Source organism: Danio rerio, chromosome 4 (assembly GCF_049306965.1).
Source record: "Danio rerio strain Tuebingen ecotype United States chromosome 4, GRCz12tu, whole genome shotgun sequence".
NCBI lineage: Eukaryota > Metazoa > Chordata > Actinopteri > Cypriniformes > Danionidae > Danio > Danio rerio.
In genome coordinates, this window is record NC_133179.1 from 5,944,968 (window position 1) to 5,958,673 (window position 13,706).

General features: G+C 33.9%; 3 protein-coding genes across 3 annotated transcripts in view; 2 read left to right on the plus strand and 1 right to left on the minus strand.

Annotated features, from left to right (window-relative positions):
* Positions 1–13,706, minus strand: part of LOC101884942 (soluble scavenger receptor cysteine-rich domain-containing protein SSC5D) — a 105,295-nt gene that overhangs the window by 43,497 nt on the left and 48,092 nt on the right. Inside the window, exon 8 of the mRNA XM_021475421.3 lies at positions 13,183–13,264. The gene's annotated coding sequence lies outside the window, so the exon portion shown is untranslated. The remainder of the gene's footprint in view (positions 1–13,182; positions 13,265–13,706) is intronic.
* Positions 1,134–8,176, plus strand: mapk12b (mitogen-activated protein kinase 12b). Its single transcript, NM_001044841.2, is given in 12 exon segments — positions 1,134–1,418; positions 2,615–2,744; positions 3,183–3,241; positions 3,326–3,437; positions 3,544–3,573; positions 5,335–5,382; positions 5,547–5,661; positions 5,780–5,851; positions 6,093–6,172; positions 6,262–6,340; positions 6,485–6,658; positions 7,889–8,176. Coding segments are annotated over 12 exon segments (1,095 nt in total). The 5' UTR covers positions 1,134–1,299; the 3' UTR covers positions 7,966–8,176.
* si:dkey-14d8.6 lies at positions 9,330–11,442 on the plus strand. Its single transcript, NM_001044839.2, is given in 5 exon segments — positions 9,330–9,387; positions 9,466–9,544; positions 10,634–10,822; positions 10,901–11,053; positions 11,267–11,442. Coding segments are annotated over 5 exon segments (522 nt in total). The 5' UTR covers positions 9,330–9,332; the 3' UTR covers positions 11,313–11,442.

Consider the following 13,706-nt stretch of genomic DNA (forward strand, 5'->3'; position numbering starts at 1 on the left):
TTTTTTTAATTGGATGAATGAACATATTATGGGAATTGTTGTTTTGATTACAGCTATCTTCTTGTTTAGAACAAAAAGACAATTTAAATAAATTGTACCTGGTTATATAAAACTGTTCTCATAAAGATAGAAAATATTCATTAATTTATTTTCTTTTCGGCTTAGTCCCTTTATTAATCTGGGGTTGCCACAGCAGAATGAACCGCCAACTTATCCAGCATATGTTTTACGCAGCGGATGCCCTTCCAACTGCAACCCATCAATAGAAAGTAATCTTTGAGGCAAATTATTTATTTTCCATTGGGTCAAGTGATAAAATGTAGATGTGAACTATATACCCTAATATTTTTTAATTGGATGAATGAAAGCTTTTTTCCAGTGTACTTACTTAAATATACAAAAGCATAAGTGATCTTAAATTTGATTGTTTATTAACAAACCACCAACCAATAAATGACTAATTAATTAAAATAATGTAATAATATAAAAAAGTATGGAAAATATTTATACTGAAATTCAATAAAAGTACTATATGAGGAAAAGCAGCATATCTTTACAGAAGGAATGCATTTTTTTTTTCAAAACAGGAAACTGCACTTTTAGGAAGTGGTAAAGCAAGGTGTCACAATTATTTCTCAATGTTTTGTAAGACCCTGAATGTCCTGAAACTACATACACTCATCTGAAGATGAATGGGGGGGTAACTGGGTGTGGTTTCTCATATTTACATTTAAATGAGAATTAACCACTAGCTAGTATTTAGAAAAGCACAGTGAATTAATATAGCATGCTTATTATTACTTTCATTTTCGCAAATGCCTTGTTTATGTGTCCTGTGCATCATGCACATCTATCTCCACCTCCCCCTGGTCTCCCGCATCCCTTTAAACAAAGATAAAAACAAACTGCCTTTAGTTGTTTGAGTGCGACTGGAAGGATCTTTCTCTCTCACCAAGTCACAACTCACGACCCCCTCTCTCTCTCAATAAACATTTACACTCGCTCTCCGAAACCCATCAATGTGCTAACTATTTTCAGTCTACAAGTAATCATTTCAACCTCATTTGTGCACAGGTAAATAATGATACTCTTAAGTCTGAAGACTTTTAACGATGCTCTAATGTGGAGTCAGCGCGTCTCCAGTGCGTAATTGTGGAAACTTTGAACCGCCCCCTAAATCAGCCGGTGCGCTACAAGCCGCACTCTTTCTGCGAGAGCTTCTTTTACGAAAAAGAGATAAAATAATGAGAACGTAACAAGAATAGTTTTAAATTTGAAACGTCCAATACGTCTTCGAGGATGTCACTTCGAAGCAGGGCAGGATTTTATCGCCAGGAGATAAACAGAACCGTTTGGGACGTTCCGGAGAGATACAGAGATCTAATCCAGATCGGAACCGGAGCGTATGGAACAGTCTGGTTAGTATGTTTTGGTATTTAAAATATTGCAATTGTTTAAACTGTAAGAACAAGTCGGGGGTTGTATATATCTGTTTCTCAGTTCTCGGAATTTTATGTAGATATTTGATTTGCGCAATTGAGTTTTCTTTGTGACGTAGCATGCTTGAATTATACCTGTATACAAATTAAACGAATGACGTGCACGTTCGATGTAGTTCGAAATCGATCTAAAAGGAATGCGTTGGAACGCTGTTCTGTTGCTATGGTTACATTAGATGAACGCATCTTTTGTTCGCGAGCGTTAATTTGGAGCGCTTATAAACTTAGTGGCTTCTAAAAAACCGCACGAAAACGTTGTTTAACTGTACTATAACGTCAAATATACATCACCTTCAGCCTTTTGTTATTCGGAGCCATTAAATTTACTATAAACGGACATTTGGTGAAATTTGTTATGTAATCAAAAAGTCTTAAATATATAATTAAATATATTAAAAAAGAATATTACTCTTTAATAATAATCATTTTTAATATATCATGCTAGCAGGAACCCTTAAACTAATTACTTTAAGCTTTTGAAACACATTTTTTTGACATTTTTGTGCTTAATGCAGCTCATCAAATGTACGGACACAAACATCACCCATTTCATGGAACGAACCAAATCCAGTCATTTTTAATTCAAGGCTGTAAAAATTGCATCCTGAACTATAGTTTACTAGAGTGTTTTAAGCGGTGAGCGCTTATAGATCAATTTGTCCAGTTGTATCAAAGAAATTACAACTGTTTTCTTTATTTTCCTTCTCTAACCAAAACTGAAAACTTTTCTCCCTTTGCAAGACAAGAAACTATATAACAAAGCCCCCCTGCTGATGCCATTGTCTGTGTTTATCAAGCAGAAGTTGGCGAATTAAAGGGATCTTTAGTTTACGAAGTCATTGTGTTGGTCCTTCAGCTTTAATAGATTCTTCACTTGTCTAAGCTAACTTGCATAATAAACATGTTCTGTAAGTTTGTTCACTAAAGAGCAAAACATGACTGGTATTGTTGTGGTAGAGTTATGTGTTTTATTATGGTAGAGTTGTGTGTTTGGAAAGTTTTTTATATATTTAAAAAACCTTTAAATGCAAATGTCCATAGATGGTCTCAGTATTGTTATGTTTGACAAAGTGCTAAAGTCATGACTGAAATGTTTATCTTTCTACAATATAAAGTTCAGCCATTGACCGCAAGACAGGAGTTCGAGTGGCCATCAAGAAGCTCCACAGACCGTTCCAGTCCAGACTGTTCGCCAAGCGCGCTTACAGAGAGCTACGACTTCTCAAGCACATGAAACATGAGAATGTACGTTAACAGCCTCTACATTTACCTCGATCTCTATTACGTTTACTGTTTTTCCAAGCTACTTTTTTAAAATGAGCTGAAACGACACAATTCTTGAGATTTTTTATGATGACTAAATTGTTTTAATCCACTTAATTTGAAAGACTAATATGTTAACTTAATTCCATCATGTTGTCCTAACACACATCAGTTATATGGAGCCCAGCATTTAAAATGGAGGGTTCCACACAATTCATTCAGGTTATCCCTACACAAATCGATTATGTTAAAGTAGATTGAACATGAAACAGTTAAGAGATTTTTTAAAGAAATATCAAGAGTTGTTTTGTTTACTTAAGTAGTTTGAACAAGGAGAAAAATAATTTTTTTGGAGTGTATACAAAGCCTAACCTCATTATTCTCGTTCATTTTCCCTCATATCTCTTTCAAACTGGACAGGTTATCGGGCTGCTGGATGTTTTTACCTCAGAAATCTTGTTGGACAGATTTCATGATTTGTGAGTAGATTCAGATCTAACGCACACTTTATGTTACCAATAAAGTTCTAATTAACCCTAATTTAACGTCTCTCTTTCTCTCAGTTACCTGGTGATGCCGTTTATGGGCACTGATCTGGGAAAGCTGATGAAAATGGAAAGACTGTGTGAGGACAGAGTGCAGTTTCTGGTCTATCAGATACTGCGGGGTCTGAAGGTTAGGCACAAATACACACACAATCACATTTGGGAAACACTATGTCCTGCTTTATAGCGCTGTAGTCTCTATAAATCTCTCTGTCCCTCTCTCTCTTTTTCCACAGTATATTCATTCAGCTGGGATCATTCACAGGGTATGTGACCTCTGACAGTTTAATAAGATGCACAGAGGGGGTTGGGTGACCATTTCATTCAACCCTGACATTCATTCATCCTCTGGCCAGTCCTTCTCTTTTCTCATCTCTGAGAAGATGTAGAGGAATTTGTTGAAAGTAATAATAATTATTGGAAAAAGTGTGCTTCATTTCAAATTTTAACAACTGGGTATATGTAGAGCTTCAAAGGATTGTGGTTTGAAGTATAAAGATTTTAATTAATTACTATTTTGGCACTTCACTGTGATCTTTTAATTTGTCATCAATTTATTTTCATTCTAAATATGACATTAAGCCTAGTGTCTTCTGTAAATCATGGTAAACAAAATTATGATAGTTATTACTAGGGCTGCACAATATTGAAGAGATCCACCCTCTGCGAATGTTATAACTCGATTAAATGGGCATTATCAGTGGTAAACAGCTGATAGATATGGGCCAGTACTGGTAGACTCAGAAGGCTGTTATCATCCATCCACATGGTTAATCAGCTATACTAATAGAGAAGACTCCAGGTCCAGATCTGTTTTTACATCACTGTGACAGTTGGTTTAGGGTAGGGGTAGAGGTACATGTTAATAAAATAAAATTAATGGCAAATTTAAAAAATAATATTACCAAGCCTGTATGTGATATATAGCTGATTAACCATGTGGACGGATGATAACAACCTTCTGAGCCTACCAGTGGGTGCAGAAACCCTTACTGGCCCGTATCTATTAGCTGATAATCACTGATAATGCCCATTCAATCGAGTGACATCATTCGATATATTTCTCTCTCTGCGATTGCAATATGAATACAATTTCACCAGATGACTTAACTCTTATTAGGAAAGTCATTCATTTCGATTAATCAGGATGATTTTGTAGGGGAGTGAATCATGTATAGGTCTATATATTATTTTATATAAATATACTTTTATATAATTTATTATATAAATATAATAAACAAACTACAGTCTTAAATAAACATAATGGAGCAAAGATTAAGTGAAATAAACAGTGCTTGTCGGTTTCTAGGGAGTCTAACAGCATTCAGGTAAATTAATTGAATAATTAAATGCAAAATAACACTGCATGGTCTTCATCATTTAAATAATCCAATAAAAATAATCTTTATTAGTTACAAACGATACTATTTCTATGTGTCTGGATGCTTTTAACTATCTCAAAATGTTCACACAGTTACAATCCTTATAAACGCATACGAATGACAAACTTTTACTCTAGTGCGGTTCAGTTCTGCAGTGACTCCACAAATCTCCTGTGTTTTGACCTATGGTTTTTGGTCAACAATAATCCCAACTCAACACTGCTAATCCTGCGATCTGACTAGTGCGGACACATTGCGATATCGATGCTGAAACGATATATTGTGCAGCCCTAGTTATTACTTTTTACAATTAAAAAAACATCTTACACAATTTTTCTTGTTCTCCTCTTTAGTCTCTAGCATATATATATATATATATATAGGATATTCATTAAAAAAACGTGTTAAATTGATAAGGTAAAAGGCTTTAGATATTAAGACCTACATTCTGAAACATTTATTAAAGTTATTTGAGTAAGAGATATGAAAATAAACTTTCTTACCTTTATTGGTTGATTTTGATTACTTGTTTTAGGAATAAACATACTTATATTTTACATTTTCATTAAGATTTGTGCATCTTGTTTGTTTTGCAAGGTAGTTTTGTGTTTATTTTAAATATTGACTTTGTTTGTCGTCATTCAGGATCTCAAACCAGGAAATCTGGCAGTGAATCAAAACTGTGAACTTAAGGTATTAAACCAACGGTTAAAAAAAATAGTTTTTATAGTCTACTTCTTTAAATGCTGAAGTTTCAAATAAAGTAACATTTACTTTAATACAAGATTACACACATTGGTTCTCTTTAAAAATGCTGATATTTATTTAAAAACACACATCTGAACCTCTGTATTAAGATCCTGGACTTTGGACTTGCGCGTCAGGCGGATTCAGAAATGACGGGTTATGTGGTGACCCGCTGGTACAGAGCACCAGAGGTTATCCTCAACTGGATGCACTACTCACAAACAGGTGACATACAGAACTACCAATACAGTACAGATAAACGTAGCTATGAAATCAGCTAACCACTAAAAGTCACTGCAGGACATCTCAATGAGAATGATTTTTTTGTTTTTGTTTGTTTCAGTTGATATCTGGTCAGTGGGCTGCATCATGGCGGAGATGTTACTTGGAAGGCCACTTTTTAAAGGCAATGACCGTATCTTTTTTCTTCATGCAACTACTGCTTATTACAGGCTCTAAAAATTTCAATCATAAGATTGAAAAGTACCGTAATTGTTGTGTGCGGTATGAACATGCATCACAGAAGCTGCCACTGCACACTACTCCATTTACAAGTAAAAACCTACTGCTCTTTATTCAAAGATTACCACAGTCAATAGAGACTGCAGACAATCGGCTCTTTTTTCCCCCAATAAATCCTTAACTTAGACTTACAGACCTAGACCAGCTGAGAGAGATCATGAAAATCACAGGAACTCCAGCTCCGGATTTTATCACCAAGCTACAAAGCCAAGATGTAAGTGTGTCACACATAAAAAGAAAGATTAATTCATTACATTTTCACCCATGCATACACACAACTGATTTCTTCATCCATTCATACAGGCCAAAAACTACATCAGAGGTCTACCTAAAGTCCCAAAGAAAGACTTAAACACTATTTTCTTCAAAGCCAGCTCAGAAGGTAAACTACTTCTTTCTTTTGCAACATTGTTAAGGTCAGATAGAAGTTGTTGATGATTCCATCCACCATTTCTTCAGATTGATGGATGGAAGCATACAGTTGCTAACGTCTAATGTGTCTGTGTGTTTGTTGTTCTTTTGTTAGCGGTGAGTGCTCTGGAGTTGATGCTGGTTCTGGATCCAGATAAACGTTTAAGCGCTGCAGAGGCGCTCGAACTTCCCCTTTTTACAGAGTTCAGAGAACCTGAAGAAGAGACGGAGGCCCTGCCTTATGACCACTCCATGGACAACACAGAACTGCCTCTGGATCAGTGGAAACGTAAGTGAAAATATCTTAATAGTTAATTTACTAAACCTGCAGGTTTAGACTAAATTTAATAAACGGCAAATGTGAATGAGACCATAAAAGTGTTGAAGAGAGTGTTCAGTTCTTCTGGTTATCTACTTACTCTCTCTTCTCATTAATACAGCATTAAAGGGAAACTGCTAAATTCATATGACATGACACTGTCAGAAATCAGGGTTCAAGAGTTGTCCCCTTTTCAGAAGGTACACATTAAAGCAGGGGTGTTCAAACTCAGTCCAAAAGCATATTAAGAGCTTGCTTAGCTTGCCCAGGTGTGTCTGATTGGGGTTGGAATTGAACATTGCAGGACACCGGCCCTCCAGGACTGAGTTTGGACACCCCTGCATTAAAGGGTCCATATTGGTTACTTAAAGGTACATATTAGGACACTCATATGCACTTTAAAGGTGCCAATATGCACCATTTAGAAACATTTTTTCCTTTTTTTTAAGCTTCAAGAGTGAAAGAGTCAAGGTCAGCCACAAAAACAACAGTGTCTATGCATTTTGACAGATATTTTCCACTTTGAGATTTCATTCTTAAGCATAAAGATACTTTATTGGCATTCCATTAAATAATTTAGATTAAAATATCCTTTACTGAAAAGTTATTTGGGAAACCAAAATTGTTCTTCTATTGCATTGCTGTGAAAACCTTTCTGAACTTTATAATTAAGAGAGTAATTTTTAAATGACAAGTTTGTTTTCATAATCTGTGCAAGATGTTAATCAATTTAGCCATTAATTTGTACATGTTGAGGTTAAAGAAGAATGACATGGGGAATAAGTTTTTTTTTTTTTAGAAAAACTTCAAGCTCAGAATGTGCAGTGTTTCTGGAGAAAGCAGAACCAGAACTTAACTCTTACACTGTAAAATGCAGGGTTCCACACAATTCCTTCATGTTGTCCCAACACAAATTAAGTTAAACTTAATTGTTATTAAAAATGTAAGTAAACATAAAATACGTTTTTCGGAAAACAACTTAAAGTTTGTGTTTGTTCAACTCATATTAAATAAGTAGTTTGAACAAGCAGCAAAAAAAAAATATATATATATATATATTAATTGTGTGTGTGTGTGTGTGTGTGTGTGTGTGTGGGTGTGTGTCTGTGTGTGTGTGTGTGTGTGTGTGTGTGTGTGTGTGTGTGTGTGTGTGTGTGTTATTCAAACACACTATCATTCATTATTTTGTTTACTTTGCAGGTCACACTTTTACAGAGATCCTGTCATTCCAGCCGCCCGTCACAGAGATCAGAGACTCCAAAGAAACATCACTTTGAGTGAACACCGATTTACCTCAATGTCACTGAGCTTTATGCATAAATATGTGACATAAAGACATGGCCAAACATTTAATTAATGTAAACTGTGTGACTTTGTAAATAAAAGTAAGAGTTGTTGATAATGTTGCTCTGTTATAAGGTTCCTGTTTATTATGAAATTATGTTAATTCCTTCAGAAGCATTTGAAATATAGAAAATCCCCTGCAAACAAAACACTGTACTTTAATTTGTCCTAATCATTCTACTTTGCCAGTAAGCTTGTGGAAAATTTACTCTACTGGTCGGTTTATTTATTAATGCCATTAATGAATTACACAATAATTAAGTTACACAGAATATGCATAACACCACAACAGATTTGTTTTAAATAATAAATAAAACTTCATAATCTTTCATGATTTATAATGAATGTAATTATTTCAGACCCTGGCTAAACACTTTTTAATAGTAAAATATTAAGTACATTTACACTCTGTACAAAACCCTGATTCTTTTCTTTAAAAAAATAAAAATAAAATAATAATAATAATAAAATAAACTTGCATAACGCGTCTTAGATAACTTTAGATTTAATGTCAAGTTGCTTTTAAAAAACTGAGATAGTAAGGTTTCTTATACAACTCTGCTTATCAATGTTTACTGGTAAAGTTGCACATCAAGTATTTTCCCACAAATACAGAAAAACAAATTAATCCAGTGCAGGCTTTTAACAAATAAATAAATGAAACATCAAGATTAAGCATAATTTAGGCTGAAAGATGCTTCAAATGCTTGAATAGCACAAGTTTACTTTGACATGCAGGAACAACTCATAGTAAATTCATTTGTTACTTAATCATGACAATTGAAATAAAAAACTTTTTTATTTTAATTCTTAAAAATGTTGGCTATTAAAATATTTCAACAAATCAATGTTTTGCTTATTTGCTTAAGCAGGAAGTGCAAACACTCATTAAACAAAGTGTTCATTTTGAACATACTGGGGCTTTAACAACAACAACAAAAAACCTTTAAGTCACTAATGAAATATTTATTATTTACTTATGAAGTCTGAAACGAAATACAGGTTCGTATCTTTAAAACGATTCAATTGCAATTAGATGTCAGTCCCTTTTCTTAAAGATTTATCCACTCTATACTGTATAGGTATACATTTAAAGTCTCTTGTAAAAAACAAGTATTTTTCAAAGTCAGTTTGTGAGAATCCACTTTGAAATAGTGAAGGTCAACACCTGTTCAAATATGATTAGAAGCTGCTTGTTAAATAACCGACCTTATGATGCATCTGTGACCATCAGCTCTGAGCTCTATATAAACGCTGCACGCTCCTCTCAGATTGTCTTCTAATTTGACAAGACAACATCATGCAGAGAGCTGCTGTATTTCTGCTGCTGACCGCTCTCTTGGCCAATGGACAAGGTGAGAAACGGTTTAATTATTTTAATGAATTTATTCTATGCTTGTTGCTAAGTGTTCTGTCCAAACTACATCCTACAGAGTTACGCTGGGAAAACTCCTATGATCAGCCCCTGAATTTTCAGTGTCCTCCAGGACAGTCCATATCCTATGTAAAGAGGTGAGTGGAAAGCAGAAGGTGCAGATTTTAAGGTATAAACACTGTGTTGAAACATAAATAAACTAAAAGGTAATATATCATGGGCCAATGCAGCCTCATAGTTATAAGACATTTTACCAATGTTGTATATGTTATAAAATGTTATTATAGTAATAATATACAGTACTTAAGTACACTGTAAAAAGTGATTAGTTACTTAAAACAAGTAAACCAATTGCCTTAAAAGCAACAAGCTGACTTTACAAAATTAATGCAAGTAAATCTATTGTAACTTTGAACTGTTAAGTTGACTTAAACTTTTGCTAATTAATTTGATAATTTTATTTGCTTAATTTTTATGCTAATTTTTTTTGATAAAAGTATCTAGCAAAATGACAGTAACTAAAATAAATCCGCTCTTCCAGACTCCTGCTCAGAAGTGTGTCTTCTAAATATAATACAGGCTATAAGTTTAGATTTTATAGACTTAATGAAGCACCAAATAATAATGTTGTAATAATTGCGGCAATTATTTAAAAACAGACGTGCTAAAATTGTCTGACACTGTAAAAAATTATTAGTTGACTGTGAAAAAAGTGAATACAATTAGCAAAAAATATTAAGTCAACAGTTCAGTTACAATGGATTTACTTACATTGTTTTGGTAACACTTTACAATAAGGTTCATTAGTTAATGCATTTACTAAAATGAACAACACATGTACAGCATTTATTAATCATAATTGAACATTTACTAATGCATTATTAACAATCAAGTCCATGCTTGTTAACATTAGTTAATGCACCATGAGTTAACATGAGCTAACAATGAACTACAGTATTTTCATTAACTAATGTTAAATAACATGAACAAATACTGTAGTAAATGTATTGTTCATTGTTTGTTCATGTTAGTAAATGCATTAATTAACATTAACTAATGAACCTTATTGTAAAGTGTGACCAATATTTTTGTAAAGTGAAAGTGTTGCTTTTTAAGCTATTGGTTTACTCGCTTTAAGTAATTAATCACTTTTTACTGTGTATTTGTTTATGATCAGAAAATAAAACCGATCTTCTCTGTTTTCTTGCCTCCTGATAAAACCAAAGCCAACATGAGAATAAATATGAAGACCGGGTATGGGAGTTTGGCTGTAAAGACACCTTTAGCTCTGGTTCAGACTGTTTTCTGTCTCCGTACGTCAATGACTTCGACCAACAGTTCACCTATGAGTGTCCACCAAATCACATCATGTCAGGAATGAGCAGCTACCATAGTGATAAACACGAGGACAGAAGGTGAGCTCTGGTTTTTGACTGATTTCCACATTTTATGTGAGTTCACCTGAGGAAATATTATTATATATCTTTATACAGGTGGCAGTTCTATTGCTGTAGAGGTAACGGCGTCTGTACTGGTCAGTGTGAGTGGACCACTTATGTAAACTGGTTTGATGAGCTCTTTCACTGGACTGTCCCAAACCAACACTTCCTTACTGGTGCTGAAAGCTACCATGAGAATAAACACGAGTAAGTACACATCCTCTAATGTCAATATGAATATTGGCTAATGTTGCATAGAATTCTCTCTTGAATGTTTAATTAATTCAAATATTGACTATTTGTTTATTGTCAAAATTTGACAAGGTTTCTAACAGACAGTCAAATATGATGCTGTAATCATAACAGCATGTAAAAATGTCATATTCCAATAAAAGGATGTCTTTTTGTTTTATTTTTCAGAGACCGTCGCTGGAAGTATCGGTACTGTGCCAAGTTGCAATGCTGAGACTCTCTCAAATGCAAATACAATCAAATTAAAACCTGAAATGAATACAAGACTTAACACAATGTCAAACTGGTGACTATTAGTGAAAAAGAAATTTGTATCAACTTATCAATACATTTCAGTCACATAAGTTCTGCGTGAGTCTGTTATTTCTCAATTATAACAGTGTTGGAACCATAAAGTCAATATTGCTTATATTTGGGAATAGATTGGGATGTGAAATGTTTTTGGGGAATTTTACATTCTTGGAGTTAATTTTCTTTCTTCATAATTTATATCTTGCACGTTTTAAATGATTACTATTTTGAGGCACATTATGATTGCTTAATATTGATTGCGTTTTGATTGCAAGGCTGCTTCTCATTTTTAGTTTTTTTAGTCTTACTGCTGTGTTCAACAAAACAAAACACAAAGTTCTCACAGATCAGTTACAGAATTACCCTGGCAGCAAAGCAGTAAAGTACAGAGTGCCACAAGGGTCTGTCTTAGGCCCTCTAATGTTTTTTTTTTTTCAACCTGCATGCTGAAGCTTGGGTTATTATTAAAATACTTGGCTAGTTTTGATTGTTATGCTGATGACTTTCAGCTATACATTTAATTTATTCATTTTCTTTTTGGCTTGGTCCCTTTATTAATATGGGGTCGCCACAGTGGAATGAACCGCCAACTTATCCAGCATACGTTTTACGCAGCAGATGCCCTTCCAGCTGCAACCCAACACAAGGAAACATTCATATACACTCATACACTATGGTCAATTTAGCTTAACCAATTCACCCGTACCACATGTCTTTGGACTTTGGGGGAAACCGAAGCACCCGGAGGAAACCCACGCGAACGCAGGGAGAACATGTAAACTCCACATAGAAATGCTAACTGACCCAGCCGAGGCTCGAACCAGTGACCTTCTTGCTGTGAGGTAACAGCACTACCAACTACCCCACTGTGTTGTCTACATATAATCAATTATTAAAGTTATCAAAGATTGATCAGTCATTTTAGAATTGAGATAAGACAGCAAATTTACACCAAACACCTGCACACATTTGCCTATATAATACTGTACAATTTGGTAGTAGAAGGATGTAATGTTGCTTCATTATGGAGAGCAACTTTTTTTGAATATCATTTTTTTCATATTAATAAAACAGATTTCTTAGAAACACTGCCAACAACATTTCTGTTTCTGATGCAGACAATCTAGTACATGCATTCATACCATATTCAGACTGGACAGTTGTGATGCTCTATTAGCTGGCTTGCTGTCATCTTTATTAAACAAGTAAGTCAAGAGTGGCCAGTTGCTAAAGTTCATCAAGCCTAGAAATTATGATCATATCAAGCAAATTGTATTTTTTCTTCACTGGCTGACTATAAAGTGTCATATCGTTTAAATACCTTCGCTGTAAAATGTTCTTCGTAAGATATTCGTAAGACTTTGTAAGAACTTCGTTAACGGTTTAAGGGCATTGTTATAACAATTCTAAAATTGTGAAAAGGTCAACGTTCTGTAATAAAACCAGACTTTGCACCACTTCTGTAGAATGAAATTCAAAGGTGTGTATGAAAAGTTTTAAATCCTATAGCTATATCACACTTTTAGGCTTAAATGCCTAAAAAAAAAACTTTTCTTCTTTGGTCTATGAGAATTATAACCATTTTGTTTTGCAATATTATGTTGTTACATTCTTAAACCAACATAGTTTGAAATAAAAACCAAAATTACTTGTTTTCAGAATAAATAATAAATAAATAAACAAATAAATAAATGAATAAATAAATAATACTTGAATTAGATCAAGAAATTATATATTTACAATAAGGTAAAAAAACAACAACAACGTAAGTTATAAAAGGAAAGATTTCCTACCTCACTGGCTGCACTGAAGATTGGTGTTTCTTGTAAATGTGTGTCGTTCTTAAAAAGCGGGAAATCTGGAAGTGAACCAAGACTGTGAGAAGAAAGAAATGACATCAGCTCAACAGAATAAAATAAATCATTGAATTTGTCTATTTTCTTACAAAACCTATCAACTGAATGATTCATATTTTATTTGCATGCTTTTATTTATTGGTACCCTAAAAAATATAATAAAAAATACATAAACTTTTGAATTTGAATGCATTAACACAAAGCACCAGAGATTATTCTAAACTGGATGCACTACTCACAAACAGGTCAAACATAGAACTACTAATGGAGTGCAAACAAACGCAGTTATGACATTAGCTAACCACTAGAAGTCACTGCAGGACATTTCAATGAGTGGGAACAGTTTTTATTTTCTGTTTCAGTTGATATTTGGCCAGTGGGCTGCATCATGGTGGAGATGTTACTTGGAAGGCCACTTTTTAAAGGATATGATGATTAACCTTTTGTGCTGGAATCCTTTT